Source organism: Artemia franciscana, chromosome 1 (assembly GCF_032884065.1).
Source record: "Artemia franciscana chromosome 1, ASM3288406v1, whole genome shotgun sequence".
Classification (NCBI taxonomy): domain Eukaryota; kingdom Metazoa; phylum Arthropoda; class Branchiopoda; order Anostraca; family Artemiidae; genus Artemia; species Artemia franciscana.
This window is the reverse complement of record NC_088863.1, coordinates 25,157,501-25,178,473: the sequence shown is the minus strand read 5'-3', so window position 1 is coordinate 25,178,473 and position 20,973 is coordinate 25,157,501. Positions and strand designations below refer to the sequence as shown.

At 33.8% G+C, this 20,973-nt stretch overlaps 2 protein-coding genes across 5 annotated transcripts in view; one reads left to right on the top strand and one right to left on the bottom strand.

Moving 5' to 3' along the window:
- LOC136027314 (CLOCK-interacting pacemaker-like) overlaps nt 1-11,691 on the bottom strand; it is a 52,406-nt gene extending 40,715 nt beyond the window's left edge. The window contains exon 1 of one of the 3 annotated variants that reach the window (XR_010617575.1): nt 11,493-11,691. Coding sequence is in view for 1 of the 3 variants with exons in the window: in XM_065704446.1 (XP_065560518.1) it covers nt 8,074-8,090 (17 nt within the window). In the remaining 2 variants the exon portion in view is untranslated. Of the gene's footprint in view, nt 1-8,073; nt 8,106-11,492 lie in introns of those variants that run through there. The other 2 variants (XM_065704437.1, XM_065704446.1) reach the window with 2 other exon arrangements.
- The window catches only part of LOC136027304 (uncharacterized), a 61,028-nt gene that overhangs the window by 5,089 nt on the left and 34,966 nt on the right, over nt 1-20,973 (top strand). For both annotated transcript variants that reach the window (XM_065704418.1, XM_065704425.1), the window contains exon 2: nt 5,368-6,646. In XM_065704418.1, coding sequence (XP_065560490.1) covers nt 5,409-6,646 — 1,238 coding nt within the window. In that variant the 5' untranslated portion in view covers nt 5,368-5,408. The remainder of the gene's footprint in view (nt 1-5,367; nt 6,647-20,973) is intronic.

The window sequence follows — 20,973 nt, the reverse complement described above, 5'->3', positions numbered from 1 at the left end:
ATATCTAATAATATAAAAGAGAATATAAGAATGATATGATAATATAAAAGAGTGATATAAAGAATATAATATAAAAATATTATATTCTTAGATAAAATATCTAATAATAAAAAAGAGAATATAAGAATAATATGATAATATACATGAGTGATATAAAGAATATAATATAAAAATATTATATTCTTAGATAAAATATCTAAAAATATAAAAGAGAATATAAGAATGATATGATAATATAAAAGAGTGATATAAAGAATATAATATAAAAATATTATATTCTTTGATAAAATATCTAATAATATAAAAGAGAATATAAGAATGATATGCTAATATAAAAGAAGCAAAAATGAATGGAGCTTCAAGTTTTAAACTTGGTAATAAAATTACCAACGAGGTAATAAAACGAGGTAATAAAATGTAATATTTAAAACATATTTATACTTACTGTAATGGTGTCCGTTGTTTTGCCCTTTATGTAAACACTTAGAATAGAATGATAAGGAATGGAAAATAGTTTGTACATGTTTCACCAGAATTTATCAACCCTTTTAAATCTCATGCTTATTAATTCCTATTAATTCCGCTATATCCTCCTCATCATCCCTTTTTATTAAATGCTCATAACTAAATAACAGCGAAGCATGTCAAACGATCGCCAAAATAAAAGAAGAAAAGAAAAAGCGTAATGCATACACTTTTGTGAATGTGGCATAGAGCTTATATCTCCTCGTCAAAGCAAATTTGAAGTCACATCCTCCCCCCCCCAACTGGAAAACCCTAATTCTATCCCTCAGTCGTGAGGCAAAACAAGGTAGCATCACCGAAACTACAATTCTGAAAATGCTTATCGAGAAGAGATAATATCGAATACCCCCCTCTAATCAATTTTTACCCAAATTTATACGTAAATTGTTTTAATTTAACTTTTTCATTCTACGAATGCAACTTTTACTCAACTAAAAAAATACCCACCTCATTTTACTTTTCATCAAGCCTAATACCGAATCTAAGCCCTTGACATTAAAATTAAGAGTTTTGTGCTCTTCCAATGAGCTAACTGAGCTCGATTTCGCACCATTGGTGTGCCTATATTTAAAATCAATGGATTTCCTGTTAATAATTTTTCTCTAGAAACAGAGACATTTATCAATCAAACAGTACATTGATTAGAATAGACAAACCACCTCTGTTCCCATCTACGAGCGTCTTAGGGATTACTTGTTGCCTATAAGTATCGTTTCAACCGTCCTCTCCTTGCCCGGCTATACAATGCTTTTACTACCCCCCATCTGCTTGCTCTGGTTCCCTTCTGGAAAATGTTCATAGCTACCGAAAAAAAAGCCATTTGCAGCGCATTCCACAGATATGCTAAGTTATTCCCGCGTCTCCCTTTGTGGCACAGCAATGGCGACATCTCTAGGAAATATAAGGTCACCAACCCTTCCATGGCCATACAGAGAAGAGTCTCCAAATTCAGCACCAATGTTTTAAGAGCCAACCACCCCTGGAGTAGTGTTATTTTATAATATTTGTAGCGGAAGTGTATTTAAATTTTTGTGCTTTTCTTTCTTTTTCTTTTATATACTCCGTGTTTTCCGTTTTTGACGGGTAATAAAGTAATAATAATAATAATAATAATAATAATAGTCGGACTTTATGTCTAGAACATAAACGACCGATCTTTTTTCTAGGAACTATTATTTTTTTCATTATTTGTCTTTGATTATAAATTAAATACTAAACAAGTTTTTTAACTGCAAGTAGGAAGCGACATTAAGACAAACAGAAAGTATTCCGTATATGAAAAGGGTTGCCCCCTCCTCAACGCCTCGCTCTTTACGCTAAAGTTTGACTCTTTTTCCCAGTTCTACTTTTTAAAACAATAATTCACTTTAAGGTAAGGAGCGAGGCGTTGAGGAGGGGACAACCCCTTTCATATACGGAATAATTTCTGTTCGTTTTAAGTTTTCATGTTGCTCCTTACTTGCTGTAAAAAAAACTCATTTTTTATTTAATTTTCGAACATTTTTGAATTAATGCATCTTTTGATTTCGGCCCACTGCACATGAATAATTAAAACGAAATTTGTATATTTATATTTTTTGGCTAAATGGCTCTCAGTAGTTTTGATCGGATAATTTTGGTAAGAAAAAGGTGGGGAGAGGCCTAGTTACCCACACATTTTTGGTTACTTAAAAAGCAACTAGAACTTCTTTTTTTTACGACCGTTTTTATTAGTAATAAATATACGTAATTTACGAAATAACTTATGTAACCAACTTCTATTTTTATTTTTTATTACGTATATGAGGGGGTTTGCCCCCTCGTCAATACCTCGCCCTTTACACTAAAACTTGAAATTTCTCCAAATTCTTTAAGAATGACCTCTGAATCACAGAGGCCGTAGAATAAATAGTCGAAATTACTAAAAAATACTTTAGTGTAAAGAACAAGGTATTTTGGATGACACAAACCCTCTTATATACATAATGATTTTTTCTGTTCGTTTGAAGTTTTTATGCTGCTCCCTGCTTCCCGTTGAAGATTTTTTTTCTCATTGTGTTATTTAAATAATGCTAGAAAATCCTGCGCCCCCTTCATGGAAATTCTCTTCCCTTGTGATAAATTCTTCCATGGAAATATCCTCCCACTAACCCTCTCCCCACGACCCATCCCCACTCCAATGCAAAAAAGTCCACGTGAAAACGGCTGTACACTTAACAATAACCGTTACTATGTGCCCCTTCCCCAGGGATTGTGGGGGATTAAGTTGCCCTTAAAGACATAATTATTAGGTTTTCAACTATGCTGAACAAAATGGTTATCACAAACTTTTGATCCGGTGACTTTGGGAAAAAATGAGCGATAATTGCTCACTTAAAATGGCACTAGAACTTTTAATTACCGTTAGAATGAGCCCTCTCACAACATTCTAGGACCACTGGGTCGATGCAATCCCCCTTGAAAAAAAACACATCCGTGATCTGTCTTCTGTCAAAAAAAATCCGCATTTTTGTAGATACGAGCTTGAAACTCATACTGTAGGGATCTCTGATACGCTGAATCAGATGATACAATTTTCATTAAGATTTTATGACTTTTGGGGATGTTTCCTCTATTTCCTAAAATAAGGCAATTTTTTTCAGGCTTGTAACTTTTGATGGGTAAGACTAAACTTGATGAAACTTATATATTTAAAATCAGCATTAAAATGCAATTCTTTTGATGTTACTATTAGTATCAAAGTTCTGTTTTTTAGAATTTTGTATACTATTGAGCCGGGTCGCTCCTTACTGCAGTTCGTTACCATGAACTGTTTGATTTTACTTTAGGTAAAATCGAAATTCTTGATCAGTAAAGAGTGATCCACGCCAGTTGTAACAGAAACTCTAAAAATGTGAATTTTTATAGAAAAACATATACTTCAATGCAATTTGCTTTTCGTAGTGCTTCTGATTATGCAAAAGTCATTTTGTTTTCAAGCTCAGATCAACTTTAACACGAAATTTTGCATTTTTCCCAAAACGAGCGAAAACACAAAGTTTTGTGCCCTTGTAAAGAAAAAAAAGTTATACTACCAAGGCAAATTTGTGATTTTTTCGTATAAGCAGTCCTTTAAATAAAAGATTGTTGCAGACAGTTATTGATTAGATTTATCCGACTAGACTGGTTAATTTGAGGTTTCATTCATGCATGTACAATAATGTATAAGTAAGCAAAAGCTATTACGTGATCTCAGTTGGTCTTTCTGTAGGTGAAGAGGTGACCTTAAGTCTCAGATATTCCATTTACAAGTCCACATTTTCTAACTTCAGTGAGAGCTCTTTTATGTAAATTTGGGAGGGGTAGTGTCAATACACTAGCCCTCCTTTATTCTGAAAGATATGTTTGAACTTAGTCTGTAAAATGGGGGCTTCAGGCTGATAGCCCCTCTCTTACTTAAAAAATATTTTAAGTGTAAAATATTTGATTAAATTTCTATCCCTTACTACATGGAAGAGGAAAGAATAAGCGGGCATCTGCAAAGAATAAAGTTTGTCCTTAAGAAAATAAATGTACTTGTCGGTTAAATAATAAACACTCAAAAAGTTAACTTTTGATAAAGCTAATGAAGTAAAACAAAATATGATGAAAATATAATACTTTATTGGGAAAAATGTGAAATTAAAACTTAGAATTATGTACCTAGAACGCTTAAATGTCGTTAAGAATCCCGTTAAAAGGAGGCCATCCTTCTGCCTTTACTACCGCCCGCCACATGTACTCTACTAAGCATGAGCGTAAATGATGGCAAGATGTGCCTCGGTGCCGTTTATTACGCCACTTTACGGAACCCCACACTCTCTTTACTTTTTGGGTAGAGGCATTGGTTTCTGGGCCGAGATATTTGTGGTTCACTTTCATGTGAGTGGTACACTAGTGGTAAACTTCCAATAATGTAGCTACTCAAAGGAGTACAAAGTCATGGTGTGTCCATTAACACATTTTTTTGTTTTGGGCAACAGCCCCTTATCCTGGAGAAATATAATTGCCTGTTTTTCGGTTCCTGGCAAATCCCAAATCTTAACTTTAACATCCGTGGTGAGACACTAAATCATATCAATAGTCAAAGAAAACTAACCGGTTATTATCACATCTGACCTTTGCCATCCAATGATCGAGAGTGTAAAGAAGTTATTTGACCAGTTTCTTGTGTCGAAATTTTATAGTGTTTATTATATAACTGATAAGTGCCAAAATAAACATTATAATCTTCTTTAGGCTTCAGACTCCTTCATTTCCCTCCCCAAGAAATATTACTGAGGAGCCGAGTTTTCCAGTATGACTGTCCTTCTCGAAGCATTGTTATGAAGACGTAAATGCAACGATTAAAAAGGGTAAATTCAGTTCGTTTTAGACGTTAACCTAATGTTGAGTCTTGGTTTCGTCTTTTAGAAATAAGGCGGCAAATGCTGCTATTTACTCTTCATTCAACTTCTGCAAACATAAGAGCCATCTCTCAAGCCCCAAGCTAGTCACCTACCGATAACCACCCTTAATCCTTTATAGTAACTTTTCTTCAGCATAATAAATTTATAGTAAATGGTTCGCCCCCCTTGATCGCAATATACGTAAAACTACTACAGTAAAACATTTGACAGAATCGGATTATAAATTAAACACTAAAACACTTATCCATTCATTAAAATTCCTATTGCAGAAAAATTATTAATAAAACATGACTGTACCAGCCATAGCTACAAATATTTCATTGCCCATATAATATTAATTCTACTTTTCGGCTTAAAGAGACTCTAGAATTACTTAGCCAGCAATAACTATTATAATTTTTTTAATTTTTATTCTCATAGTGTTACTTTTTTCTAGGTTGCTTTCATAAAATCACGTAATGCAGTTTGTTCAAGAAAATGAGCGAGCCCGACCGGGTAGACAACAAACACTGGAGAGGACGAAAAGAACGCAGGTACTCGTCCGAGAGAGGAAGTACTTTAAACTACTCTTCTCCTCCTATTTCTTACACTACTTCGGCCTCTAGTGTCTTGCCACCTCCTGTCGGCTTAGAGCTTGTTAATTGTTCAGAAAATGAAGTTTTTACATCATCATACGTCCCGTCCCCTGAACCAACTATCGAGAACTATTCAGGCTGGCAAAGAACATCTTTTTCAGTAAGAGATGCTTCAAACCTATGTGACCCAGTCTGGAACTACCGACCAAATATGCCTCGCAATCTAACTGGTGAGGTAGATCACCAGCTGGATCCTCCTGAAGGCTTTGGGAATGATCCTACATGGAGTCCAAAAGCAAGGGGAGAAAGAAGTAAGAATGACCGACTTTCTTCTTTAAGTGATGATAGAAAATGTACATGTGGGCAACGAATGCGACTAGGAACTACAAAAGTGAATTCGTTACATAGCAGCCGAAACTCTTTGGATGATTTACTGCATCCAAGGTTTCAAGTAGAGGATATCAACCACCATTTGACTCCAGTACATGCATACGGCACAATTAGTCGGTCCCATAGAAGAAACACGTATGATAGACCAAAAATTGACCATGCACTTCTGGACTACAACGCCCAAGAAAAAATATACAGTGATCCAGCAAAACTACGATTACAGGATGGTTCCTTGCGGTCTCCATTTGGAAAATACCCCGAAAGGAATATTTATGGGAGTTCAGGACAAGCTTCACCCCACTCTCAGAATCAGCGTGATAGGCTACGTCTGTATTCTGAGCCAGAAACTGCAAAGGTTTCAAAAGCTAGTGACACTTATGTTGCAGCAAAAGCTACAACTCTGACACGAACCCCTTGCCCTTGTTTATTAGCTGCAATGAGTGTTGTCAGACAAGATGACTCTACAAACCCATCCGTATACGCACATGTGGAAGGTTGTCCTCATTGTGGTGGAACACATACGACAAAAATAAATAGCGACTGGTCCACAGGCATCCAGAATATTCCTGTACAAAGCACACCCGAAGTTCTTCCTTATAAAAACCAGCCTTTGTCAAGTAATTCAAGCAGTGGTAGTGAAGTTGGAGGGTCTCAGACACTACGTGGTGAAAATGTGCTGAGTTCAAAACAATCTCTTTTACCAATTCAACGACGAACTGAAACATCGTCAGTTTATAGTTCATTACCAAGGTAAGTTCTTTTGCTTATTTCCATACCTGAGTCACTACTACTATTAAAAATGCGCCGCATCACCAAGCGGTCCTAGGTCGACAAAGCTAAACAAGTTTCTGCTCCCTCCGAATTTGTACAAAGCCTGCATTTTAAACCCTCCCAAGAAGTTCCCATTTCTCTTAAATCGTTCCTTACGAGATTTTCCCACCCCAGCCGAGGACGATTTGCTTTTTGTTTAGCCCTAGATGGTTGGCCGAAAAGAACAATCTTTGGCAATCTGTCACCCTTCATCCTGAGAAGGTACCCTAGCCCTCTCATCCCTTTCCTGATTATAGACCTAGAAAACGGGATTGAACCACACTTTCCATACAAATTATAATTTAAGATATGGTCAGTCAATCAGTAAAAAAAAAAAAAAACTTGACAAAAACATTCATGACCTTGGATGTTCTATAGCATAATGGGAACTCTGGTAAATATGGATTTCAAATTAAAGCGAAACAGACAAAAAAATTGAAAAAAATAAATCATATCTTCATAAGCACTTGAGACTTATATGCATGAGCTGGTTAAGATGATGCATGAGAAATTGTTAAGCACTCAATAGAAAGAGCGCACACAAGTGTGAGCCACTTATAAATTGCGAATCTAATTGGACTTCACCTTTACAATTCAAAATGATTTACTGTTTTACTTCTTCATACAAACAAAATTTTCCATGTTTCGCCTTTTCGTCAAGATAATTCTTAAGATAATTCCTAATGATCACTCCCAGTAATGTTCACACACATAAAATTAAACCTTAAATGTAATTGAAAAAGCTCTAAACCTTTCTTGAGCTCTCTCCTCCTATTCTTGTCCAAGTGTAACCCATCTCAGAGTAAGTAAGAAAGCACCGTGAGTATTTGGCCTTGAAAACTTGGTTTTTTGAACAGTAAGACCCACTTTGCCCCCTTCAAGAACTGTCACTTTGTGTACCTATGCATAATTGTAATTTCAGTTGCACTTAATATAAACTGTAATTGTTGTTTCCCTTTTTTAGCTGGTTAGACTAAATGTGCTGATAAATTCAATTTTACTTGTTTTTTTTTAACTTAAGTGAGCTTTTTGTTATTGTTCTGAATTGAAATAAGCTTTCGATGGTCATTAAAAAGGAAAATAAAAGCTGAATCATCTGACATGACAAACAGCTTCCACTTTACGAAACTAACCGAGAACTTAAGCGAAACAATCAAAGAGTTTTGAAACAATGGCAAAATCCCCGCTTTCAAAATTTGGATGAGTTTTGACTAGTGAATAATTCAATATCTAAATTTATCTATCCTTTTTCCTTAAATATTTTTTTTTAATTCTTGGAGTCTTGGACTCGGCTTGTTAAATTCAGGTACTCTGATCACAAAAAGGGTTGTAATTACAATTTTAAAGCTTGTTATAAAAGGACTAACTTTTCTGAAAGCTCCATTTCGTAAATGTAGTTGACGATGTCCTTCAAGAAGAAAAAGAAGAGACTGATGCGACTCTTTTAATTTTCCTATGAAAAGGAAAAAATTGTGCTATGTTTTTTGTATGAAAAATTTTACAGAAAAAAAGTGATCATAAAAAAAGAAATAATCAACATAATAACTTAGCATAAAAAATAAAAATAAATAATCAGCATGATATCATAAAACAAAACATAAATAAAAAAATTAAAAGAGAAATAATCAGTGTAATAACATAAAATGACGAATAAATAAAAAGAGAAATAACCAACATAATAAGGTAAGATAAAAAGAAATAAAAAATATAATCAAAATAATAATATAGTAAGAAAATCAACATAATAACATAAAATAAAAATTAACGAATAAAAAAAAACATTCAACATAATAACATAAACTAAAATAAATAAAAATGAATAATAAAGAAATAATCAACATAATCAAAATAATCTATGTCTAGGAATGTTTGGGTTTGTATCGAACATTTTTGAATTTTTTTCAGAAACACAGGCTGCAATTATAATTATGGGTATCCAATTTTATACAAAATTACAGTATTGATACTTTTAGAATTGCTCTGTCTGTTATTTCGGGTACGGTTAAACGTTGTTAAACGTTTAATTATGAAAGTGTTTTAATAAGCTTTCAAAAAAAAATTTCAGTAAAAATTAAAGTGCCAAACTAGTAGATCTAATGAGCAGAAATAAAGTCATATACTAAATCAAATTTAAAACAAGCAGGTACAACCCAGATTGAATAATCACATCAATCTTAAAAATAAAAGATAATGCTAAAGTCGAATAGGTGAAGCATAAAACGAATAAAATTAAAACGAATAACCGAGTCAAACTTAAAACGAACACAATATTCCACAAAAAAGGCTGGTGCTGCAGCTTCCTTAAATTTTTTAGAGACCCAGAGCGTCTTTTACACTTTTTTTTAAACTATGTGTATTTCAAGCAATTTATTTTTGTTTTTCATACAGCGAATAATAATTAAATAAAACACCGACGCTAATCAAGCTTTATAATTACCAGCTACAAGAAATAAAAATGGTTCCATCGCCCCCTCAAACGCCTATATGGATTTAGTTGCATTTTCTCTATTATGAAAGAAGTTTGTATTTTGTATCATGTGGTTTTCGTTTGTCGAGACATTGTGTTTGTTTTAAGTATGAACTATTATGTTAATTTATTTCTGCTCATTTTAGGTTTTACAAAGCTCTTTACTGTTCTCTTAGAAAACTTTTCTAGATATATTTTTTAAATTAATTTTTACTTTTCTAAATTAGCCATTTTTGAAATTGATTTCTGTTCGTTCCTTTATTGACATAATTTTGTTACAAAGTCATATACTGGTTCATATGAACTAATGCAACTAAATTTGTCTTTCAAAAGTTTTACCTTTAAATAGATTGTCTTGGCTTAGTCTACTTACTTTGAGAGTTTTAAGTCGATCAGAGAAAACCATTGTCTGGCTCATTTTGAGATTGTCTTAAATAAATACACCCGTTTTTTCCAAAATATTTTTTCTCTCTTAAGTTTATTTCCCCAGCAGGCTATATAAACCAACTAAAGTGCACACAAATCAAAGAAAAACAAATTTAGGCCCATTTTGATTATCATAAATTAATACTTTTTTTTTTTACCATTTTCAGTTTTCATTTGTTTTCTGCTCCCTGTTCACATGCCCAATGAAATTCAAGCCAATCCGAGAAGAACTTTTTTCGAAAATCTTACATAACGAATGCCTTATTTTAACCCTTCTGTCTTTATTTGCTTTACCCAAATGGATTTTTCCCGGTCCAGTCTATCGAACGATTCAGGGGGCCAGGGGGAAAGTCTGCCCCCAATCTTTTTCTTGTGCCCTCTTTTTCTTTTTTTTCATTCTTTTCTTTGAATAAATTTGTGAATTTAGTCAATTATTGGCACCTTTTTCACATTCGACTACCCCCCCCCCACCCAAAAAAATTGCTTATTGGTGCCCTTATCACATTGGCTCCCCAAGATTTTGCTCTAGATCTGTACTTGTTCCAGTCTACATGTCTTGTATATCCAAGCCAATGAATAAAGAATAAAAAATAACTTTTAATTTCATAAGAAGAAACACATCAGTACAACCATCTTAATAAAGTCTGTCTTTTGGGATTTCCAACCGATCCTCTCTAGATGTACCCTAAGTTCCATTTTGTCATAGACAGGGCAATCGTTTGACAATTTTGGGGAGCTGTGATTCAATACAGCCGAAATTAATTTCAATTTTTCCTGCAAAGGGCTACACCTGGCATAGATGCTTAAAAATGTAGTTTTAAAGCCCATTATAGACAAAAATTGATCACTCTGTTTACAGATAATGCATTTTGAAAACTCGAGTGCACGAAACATTTTCAATTCGCTCGGGTGGGTGTGTTGTCTCCAAAGCATGCTGTTCGGAAACTCCGGAAAACTTTGGCATATCAAACTATTACCGAAAGCTCTGAGGTACTTAGACAGTTAAGATTAACCATATCAGCATTTTCTGATAAAACATTTTTGTGAACAATGAATAATTTACATAATTTATAGACTTTACCTCTTGGTCAGCTGGGGCTGTGTCAAAACCAGAGTTCTACTTATTATACCCTTTGCCTACTAAAAAAAGTTGTCTCTTTTGATCTGATATGACTGTTGGTAAATTTAATGCCCTTAGCCCTTCAGACGGACTCTAGATCTTCTAATTTCCGATCAAATGAGCCCTCAGCAAAACTTCCAAGGCCCCATCTTATATAAGAAGTCATTGTAAAAAATGGCACATAGGAGGCCCAAGGCTCTATGCTGAAATAACGCCAGTTCCTGCTTTTGGTTTGAGATACTCTTTTTTTTTAGAGCAGTGATTTGAAAACAAATTTGCTTGTAAAGTCCAGGCTAAGAAGCATAAAATTAATAGTAAGTCTGATATTGTTTGGTTATAAATATTAATTCACAATTAGAAATTATAATTAAAAAAAAATAAAAGGGTTGCCTACGCCTTCACAATTAATAGATTGTCACACTCCATGGGTGATAGTCTACTTAAAAAGGGGACGGGGAAGGACAATTAGTTGGAAAATTTTCCTCCAGATCACCCAAAGAAAAATTGACTGAACATCCCGTTACAAATTCTTAACAATTCTTAAATTGAATCTATTCTGTAAGATTAATTTACACATATTTTCCGAGCCACGTTAAATTCAGCATTTGTAAATTTGACTGGCAGTTGAAATTGTGTCAACATTGTGCTCTTTTGCATTTGTACCTTACTATAACGACTTGGTGCATTTATTGGGCTTAGGATAGAAAATTCATCTTTTGATCATAGTTTTAAATACAAAACATTAAAAGCTCTTTAACAATAAATCAACTTACATTTTGCTTTTATTCAGTTAATTAATTCAAATACTCCTTAGCATTCTTCAACGCAAATATACCACCATTTTTGACTTTTTTCTGTCGTCAAAGACAACAAACTGTTGACATGATGTCAATATTGTACCATCAAACGAAGAATTTCTTGCCGTGTTGACTGAAGCGCCCATTTAAATCCTGATATCCAGCATTTAAAAACAGAGGATTTAGCAATGTATTTTAAATAGGAAACATGCATCATTTAGGCTTATTTACATAGTCTACTTTAAGACCTCGTAAAGTGGGATTGAGCCAAGTTGTGAAGCTAGAAATAGTTTTCTTGTACTTCACTTAAGCAGAAAATCAGTTTTGCAAGGTTTCTCTTTCATAACACAAAGATTTTCAAAGGTCACTTCCCTCTAGAGAGAGAAGGAGTAGAGGGGTAGGTACTTGAAAATACCTTCCCAGAAACTTTAGCATGTAGATCCATCCTTAAAAGTTTCATTTTCCCAATCTGACGTCTTTCCAAGACACCAAGAAGTAGTAGCCTAATTTTGCTGCAGAGCCTAGGCTATATCTGCTCCTTTCCTCTTTGAAGGTCATTCACTTTTTATATCTCTTTACAATCATTGTAGTATAAAGATAAAACTTCAAAATATTAATCTACCCTAGCATACTAATCAAATGAGGTACAAGAAAAATTTTGAGGCTCATGGGCCACCTTTGATGAATTCTGATTTATAAGATCTTAAAAATTTGTATACTTTTAGGCAAATTTATAGCAGTTCATATAACTGGCATACCAATAAAGTGAATACACCACTCAATGCCTTTTTTATGTTCTTTATGAATATGATAACTTCCACCCTCAGCTTTTGATAGAATCTGCTGCTCACATTTCCCTCCCCCTTGCCAAAATATTCAACATGTCCCTGGCCAAAAAGTCAGTACCAAATGACTGGAGAACAGCAAATATTAAACCAATTTTTAAGAAAGGTGACAAGGATAACCTGGGATATTATTGACCAGTAAGCCTAACCTCAGCCATTTGCAAGATCATGGAAGGTATCATTAACCATGCTCTAATAAACTATTTAGAAGAAAATACTCTTATTAGCAACAGACAACATGGATTTTGCAGGGGCAGGTCAATTGACACCAACTTTATTTAGTCATATGATCATGCAACTAAAATTTTGGATATGGGTAAACCAGTCAACATTATCTTACTCAACCAAGCCAAAGCCTTTGACAAAGTTGAACACTCATACCTGATGCTGAAGCTTAAGGCTTACCAGGTGCATGAGGATGTGATTGATTGGATTGGAGCATTCCTAACTGGAAGATCTCAACATGTCATGATCTACACTGATAATGGCTATCCAATTTTCTCCTCCACTTCCCCAGTTATAAGTGGCATCCCACAGGGAACCATCCTTAGGCCAACATTGTTCAGCATGTATATTAATGACTACAACCTATCTATGCAACCTTTTAACATTATATGCTGATGACTGTAAGCTCATTGGGCCTGCTGAAACTGAAGAAGAAAGAGCCTGCATTCAGCTGTACCTTGACAGGCTATCCTCCTGGTCATCAACTTGGGCCCTACTATTCAATGCAACTAAATGCAAGGTACTACACTTAGGGCACAACAACCCCTATCATCCCTACCATGTAGGGTGTGATTGGTTGGAAGCAGTTGCTGAGGAGAGAGACTTAGGCATCATTGTAGACAAGGATTTAAAATTCCACACTCAGGCTCAGGTTGCAAAAGCTAATCAAGCTGTTGGACTCATTAAGTGCTCTTTTGTAACCAGAAAGTGTGGAAATTGTAACCATGTGTGGTTACAAAACTTCATAAATCCCTTGTCTGTCCCCACCTTGAGTTTGGCTTGACTTTGGCCTTTCCCCAAAATAAAATGGACACAAGAGCCCTTGAAAGTGTCCAAAGGAAAGCAACCAAACTAGTCTGTGGCTTAAATAATACCCCTTACCAGGATCACCTAAGGTCTCTGAGCCTTCCAACCCTCAAATATCAAAGATATAGAGGAGATGTGATCATGGCATACAAAAGTTTTAAAACCAATCACCTGATGCAGATCTTCACCCCCTCCCTGGCTAACAATTCAAGAGGTCACAGTCTGAAGCTTCACCTGCCTGGATGTTGGAGAAGGGAATGATGTGGCTTCTTTTCCATTTGGGTGGTCCCCCTCTGGAACAGCCTATCCAAGTCTACCATCCAAGCTGAGACTCCCCACTCCTTCAAGGCTGGAGTTGACAGGGACTGGGAGAGGGCTGAGTGGAGGCTGGACTGGGAAGCAAAGCCAACATAATTACATCACTCACCACCAGTGAGAACTACAGGAGGATCTACCACCTTATCTTGCTGGCAAATGCAATTTAAGGTAATAATCACTTCTATTATAAATTCAAGTTTAAGCATTTTTAAATTAACCTAACCTATCCTTATTATAAATAATTTTAGCACTGAAAAAATGTAGCATTATTTTTTAAAAACAATGGAAAAAGATGGCACAGAGAAAACATTGTATTATTTTGTGGAAAACAAGCAATAAATCATACTTTAATTGAAAATTCATCATTTTAAGACCTCAAAAAGTGCTTAAATTTGAATTTGCAGTCGAAGCAATTATTATATTCATAAAGAACATAAAAAAAGCATCAAGTGGTATGCTCACTTTATTGGTAAATCAGTTATATGAACTGTCATAATTTTTTGAATATTTATCATTTTTAAGAGCTCAAAAAGTGCTTAAATTTGAATTCATGGTAGAAGCAATTATTATATTTGTAAAGAACATAAAAAAACACTTCAAGTGGTATATTCACTTTATTGGCAAGCCTGTTATATGAACTGCTATAATTTTACCTTTTCAAAGACTAGATCCAATGAAAGAGAGATTTTGAACCCAAATTAAAGTAATTTTTGCCTGACTTTGTTTAGATGTAAAATTGATCACTATTTCAGTAGTTAATTCACTAAAAAATTCTGTTTCACTACCTTGAAATTTAATTTTTTCACTAACCTAGACTATGCAATCTCCTAAGCTCTAGATATAAAAAAAAATTGGCAGAGAGAATAGCTTGATAAAACCTTTCTTGGGTATATTTTAGGCTCTGAATTTATAACTGAAACTTTTATCCACCTAATTCAACTGCTTTCCAAGGTAGCAAGAAACTCCTCAACTAGCTATAACACAACTAAACATAGACATAGCATAAAAACCAAGAACTGAAATAGTTAGAGGCCTATATATATGGTTGCCACATTAGGCATAGTTGTTTCTAAGGCAATTGGCTAGGTCACTTCCCCCTGGTCCACCAGTGGTTAATAAAAATATAGACATGTTAGTTAGTATTATAGCCTCTAATGATAAATAGAACAGTATAGCCTATGCCCTAAAATGACAAAATGTTTGGCAAAAATTTCAATTGTTGATTGAGCTGGAGAACTTTCTAAGGATAGGTGCTGCTGTGGAAAAAGTTGGGTTGCTAAGTAGCAATGCTACTTGGCAGTTTTCAAATTTGTTGCCAGATTTTATCTGAAAATACCATTTTTATATATAAAAATAGTTTTTGCTCAAAGAAAAGCTGTCAAAACATTAATTGTGTTCTGCCATGCAAAAAGTGGGGTAGCATAGTGCCAAAGCTCCTTGGCAGTTTTTGTGACCTAGTAAAATTTGTTGGTAGATTTTGTCTAAAATACCAGTATTTCCTCTATCCCCAAATTTTAGGGGATTTCCCCAAAAATCTGTCTTCTAAAAAAAGTGGTTCCCCAAAAACCCCTTTTACTCAGGGTTTTCACCCCTAATGATTTATGACTAGTGGGAATCCACCACTGGTAACTATCACTCTCACTTAACTTGACATAATTTTTTTTACCACTTTCCAAAGCTTTTGTTTCAACTGTTTACTACTCCTGAAAAATCAGACATAGATCATTTAATTACTGACCTTTCTTCTTATGCTAGTAAAAACATAATGTTTTTAAGCAATCAGCTGTTTTTCATGAACTGCTTTAGTCTCATTTTTGGAATTTGTCATTCACACTAGACCCTGAGTAGGGTCCCCAAAAAATTCGCGCCAACCCAAAAATTTATACATACTTCCCAATAACAAATACTATGTGTAAGCAATGGGCAAATTTTATAACTTAAAGACCTTTCGCCTGGGGTTGTGGGTGCTGGTGGTGGTTTCATGTTATATCCAAAGACATTGGTGCTGGACCTTTCTACTATGATGAACAAAATGGCTATCTCAAAACATTTATCAGACGATTTTGGGGGAAAAGGGTGGGGGAGGGGTCTAGTTGCCCTCCAATCACTTTGGTCACTTAAAAAGGACATTAGAGCTTTTAATTTCTGTTTGCCAATTCTTTTGATATATATATTGGTATCAAAATTCCGCCTTTTAGAGTTTCAGTTTCTTTTTAGATGGGTCACTCCTTAGTTACTGTTTGTTGCCATGAACTGTTTGATGTGGCCAAGTGCACAGTCGTTCTCTTTGGCTAAAAATGTTGTTGCTCTTATTTTCTTTCTGACCACATCCATGGAATTGGAATGTCTCTAGCCTCCTGTATTTAAAAAAATGCATTAAAGTTCTGGAACACCTGCCACTAAAATGGTATCTGGCCACATTGGCCTTTTCTCTATAAAATTAAGTAAAAATGGCAGCTAATCATATTGACGAAACGATGTTCCAAGTGTAGAAAATTCTTGTCTGATGTAGTGGAATACCAGACCAACTAAAAATGTTCCTTCAGCCAAATTAAAATGTAGACATTGGCTTCTATTATGAGATTTATTTCTTTTGAGAATATCTTACAGTAGCCTTGTCAAAATTTTCGACAGACAGGAACAAGCTCTGTCGAAATATAGGTGATTCTGTCAAAACTTCACTGAACACCTGAAACAGATGAGAAACAATTGATGTCGAAATTCAAGGGTCCTTTAACGAAGACATAGATGTCGAATTTACGGGTACTTTCTCAACAACAAGAGATTTTAATGATTATCATTTGTAATAATACTTCACATTAAAAAAAAGTTTTTTTAATTGTAGTTTTACTGCTTTGATGCTGGATTTTTCCATCATTTGAAGAACTGCCACCTGGCCTCATACTACGTTCATATTTTTAAGCATTTGGCTTGGTTGATCACAACAACCTAATTCATTTGTCACTGAATAAATTTGAAGTAGACCCTCCTTAGTAATTTTTGAGAGGTAATGCCATTATAATCTGTAAGCTAATGAAGGCAACAACCCCAGCATTAGTTCTTGTTGTTGGTCCTGATTCAAGGACCAGAGGCCATCAGTAGGAACTTGTAAAGCAGTCTAGCTTAATCAGGTTCAACTCTGAATTCTTCTCCTTAAGGATGGCTACAATTGAAACAAGCGTTCTAAAGATACAATTACTGCTGTGTTTGTTGACATTTTCAAATGAAGGCAGGATGCTGTGTAGTCTTCTAGGGAGTGGGAAGCTACTGATCATCCAACTGCACCTAATAACTAACAACTCTATAAGTAATTTATTGAGCATCATCTCTGGAGCTTCACAAGTAAAAATCCTTAGATTGTTCCAAGCTGCAATTTTAGGTAATACAGTTTTACCAGTAACATTAGCTGAAATAACAGCTACTGCTCCTGGATCATAATGGCGATTCTTCTTCACTTGAAAGTTTTTTTTTTTTTCAAAGTAAATCTTTTAATGTTCATTTACTATGGGCTAGATTTGTTTTTTACTACATTGTAGCATCACTGTATAGTATTAGTTCTATTAGATAAAAAAGGAACAAGGTGCTAGTCCTAAGATCTCTTTAAGGTCTAAACTGGGAATTCGCAATGTTAGTCATTATATTTGAAAAGAATTTGAAGGGTAAATTAATTGCTGTGTTCATCTTCTAGCTAGCAAATTGATTCTAACAAAAACATTGAGAAAGATTATGCATATTCATTCCTAGTTTGAAGGAACAGGATAGTAACCAAAGACTTTAACCATTTGACCTCGCCATTCAACGCTCTTTGTAAGTGTAATTGTTGTTACCATGGAAATTTTGGACCAGCCTCCCCCTGATGTGTCTGGATACATCCCTGATATATATTCAAAGCACTAAAAATTTATTTTTATTGTACTTTCAGGTTTACCTCCACTGACTTTCTAAGTTTATAAAAAAAAAAAATAATTAAAGAGCCATATTAAGGCACGCTGAAATAAAGTCCTAAGGTTATTCAAGCTTAAAATGACCAAGAATTGTAATTAAATAAAACCCAAAATGAAGAGAAATTAAAATACATAATAATTTAAAAAAAAGATACTGATATGTATGAATAAAGAAATCCAAAAGCAAGTAAAAATTAATTTGAATACTCAAGTCAAAGTTAAAACAAACAAAATTGCTACGAGCAGGAGTTAGGCTCCTAGCCCTTGCATCATTTATGTTTTATTGAAAACCACATGTATTTTGAACAGTGCTATTCCAATTTTCAAACAATCCAAAAAAAATAAAAATAAATCAATGTAGTAATCAAGATTATAGGAAAGAACTAATTATAATAAGGTAAGTATAAAATATAGTAAGGCAAACATATGCTTCCCAAAGATGTCAATAATTCTAGATTTTATTTAATTATATTTTTTTCCAATTGCTGTAAATTTGAAAAAAATGTTTATAAATTATTTTGTTTTCAATAAAGTCAATAGGATTGGGAACTTAGGATTAGGAGAGGGGGAAGTGATAGTAGCCAAACTTCTATTTCGTGTAATTTCGTCTCTTTTAGGTTTGATTTGGGTATTTAATTTCATTTGTTTTAGGGTTTTTTATTCATCTATGTCAGTATATTTATGTTTAATATTATCATTTACTTTAATTTCTGTTGGTTTTGGGTTTCATTCGATAGTCATCTCCGGTCGTTTTAAGGCTCTTTACATTTCTTTGAAAAACTCTTAGTTTAGAAACTTTGTTTTTTACTTGATTTCTTTTTGATTTTGATTGTCTAAATTTTATTATTGATTACCATATGTTTTATATATATATATATATATATATATATATATATATATATATATATATATATATATATATATATATATATATATATATATCTATATATATAAAAATAAGTTGTCTGTGTGTGGATCTGTGGATCAGGTGACGTCATGTTTCTGTGTCGACTGACGTCATGTTTTCGACTGACGAAATTACGAAATTACATTGGGACACAAATGACGACCAGGACACCGGCACATAGGGAATATAAATGACGACCGGGACACTCAAAGAGAAAGCGACCGGGACACAAGGAATGTTCAATTAGCAATCACCATCAACAAAACACCGTCAACAAACCATCACAAATGACGACCGGGACACAGGGAGTATAAATGACGACCAGGACATAAGTAAAAAAAAACTAAAAAAAAAGGTAAAAACTACAAAAAAACTAAAAAGAAAAAAACAAACTAAAAACTAATAAAAAAACTAAAAAAGCTAAAAAACTAGAAAAACTAAAAACTAAAAAAAACTAAAAAAAGGAAACAAAAAGAAAAATAAAGGAGAAAAACAAAACTAAAAAAATAAAAATAAAAAAAAACTAAAAAGAAAAAAGAAAAAAAAAACTAAAAAAATGTAAAAACCAAAAAAACTAAAAAGAAAAAAAGGGGAAAAATACAAAAATTTATTTCATCATTTACCATTTCAAAAACGAATGTATATACAGACTGGGACACCGGAATACAAATGACGACTGGGACACAGGGAATATAAATGACGACTGGGACACAGGGACACAACTACAAAAGGGGCGCCGAGGGGCACAGGGGGATATATAAATGACGATGGGGACACAGAGAATGTTCGATTAGCAATCACCATCAACAAAGCTCAAGGGCAATCATTAGAATCATGAGGTATAACTAAAAAAAACTAAAAAAAAGGCAGAAAACTAAAACCTAAAAAAAATACCAATTCAAAAACGAATGTATATACAGACTGGGACACCGGGACACGAATGACGACCGGGACACAAGGAATATCAATGACGCCCGGGACCCTCAAAGAGAATTCACAGACTGGGACACCGGGACATAAATGACGACCGGAACACATGGAATATAAATGACGACCGGGACACCGGGGGGCACACGGGGATATATAAATGACGACGGCGACACAGGGAATCGTCGATTAGCAATCACCATCAACAAAGCTCAAGGAAATCATTAGAATCATGAGGTATAGATCTGAATACGGATTGTTTTCCCATGGACCATTATATGTTGCATGTTCAAGAGTCGGTAAACCTGACAATCTATTTATATGCACAGACAATGGGACAGCAAAGAAAGTTGTATATTCGCAAGTTTTACGTAGTTAAAAACACACATATATATATATATATATATATATATATATATATATATATATATATATATATATATATATATATATATATATATATATATATATATATATATATATATATATCTATATTCACAGGTGGGACATAGGGACACAACTACAATGGCGCGTAACTAACATGGCGCGTAACGACTTACGCGCGCGGGGGGGCTTGGGGGGGGGGCGCGAAGCGCCCCCACCAACTAGGTGTTGGGGTGGTGCGAAGCGCCACCCCAACAGCTAGTATATATATATATATATACTAGCTGTTGGGGTGGCGCGAAGCGCCCCCCAACAGCTAGTATATAAGCACTAGTAACAGCTAGTGTATAGCACTAGTATATAAGCACTAGTAACAGCTAGTGCTTGGGGGGGGGGGCGCGAAGCGCCCCCACCAACTAGGTGTTGGGGTGGCGCGAAGCGCCACCCCAACAGCTAGTATATATATATATATACATATATATATATATATATATACATATATATAGTATATATATATATATTTTTTTCTTTTTTAGTTCTTTTAGTTTTTACCTTTTTTAGTTTTTTTTAGTTTTTTAGATGAAAATTTTTTTTAGTTTTTTCCTTTTTTTCTTTTTAGTTTTTTATTGGTTTTTACCTTTATTTTAGCTTATTTTTCAGTTTTTTCCTTTTTTTTTAGTTTTTTTTTTATTTTTTATTTTTTTTAGTTTTTTACCTTTTTTTAGTTTTTTTAGTTTTTTTAGTTTTTTTAGTTTTTTAGCTTTTTTACTTTTTTTATTAGTTTTTAGTTTTTTTGTAGTTTTTGCCTTTTTTTAGTTTTTTCAGTTTTTTTTTTAGTTTTTTATTGGTTTTTACCTTTATTTTAGCTTATTTTTCAGTTTTTTCCTTTTTTTTTAGTTTTTAGTTTTTTTAGTTTTTTACCTTTTTTAGTTTTTTTAGTTTTTTTAAGTTTTTTAGCTTTTTTATTTTTTTTATTAGTTTTTAGTTTTTTTTTGTAGTTTTTGCCTTTTTTTTAGTTTTTTAGCTTTTTTATTAGTTTTTAGTTTTTTTTGTAGTTTTTGCCTTTTTTTAGTTTTTTTTAGTTTTTTAGCTTTTTTATT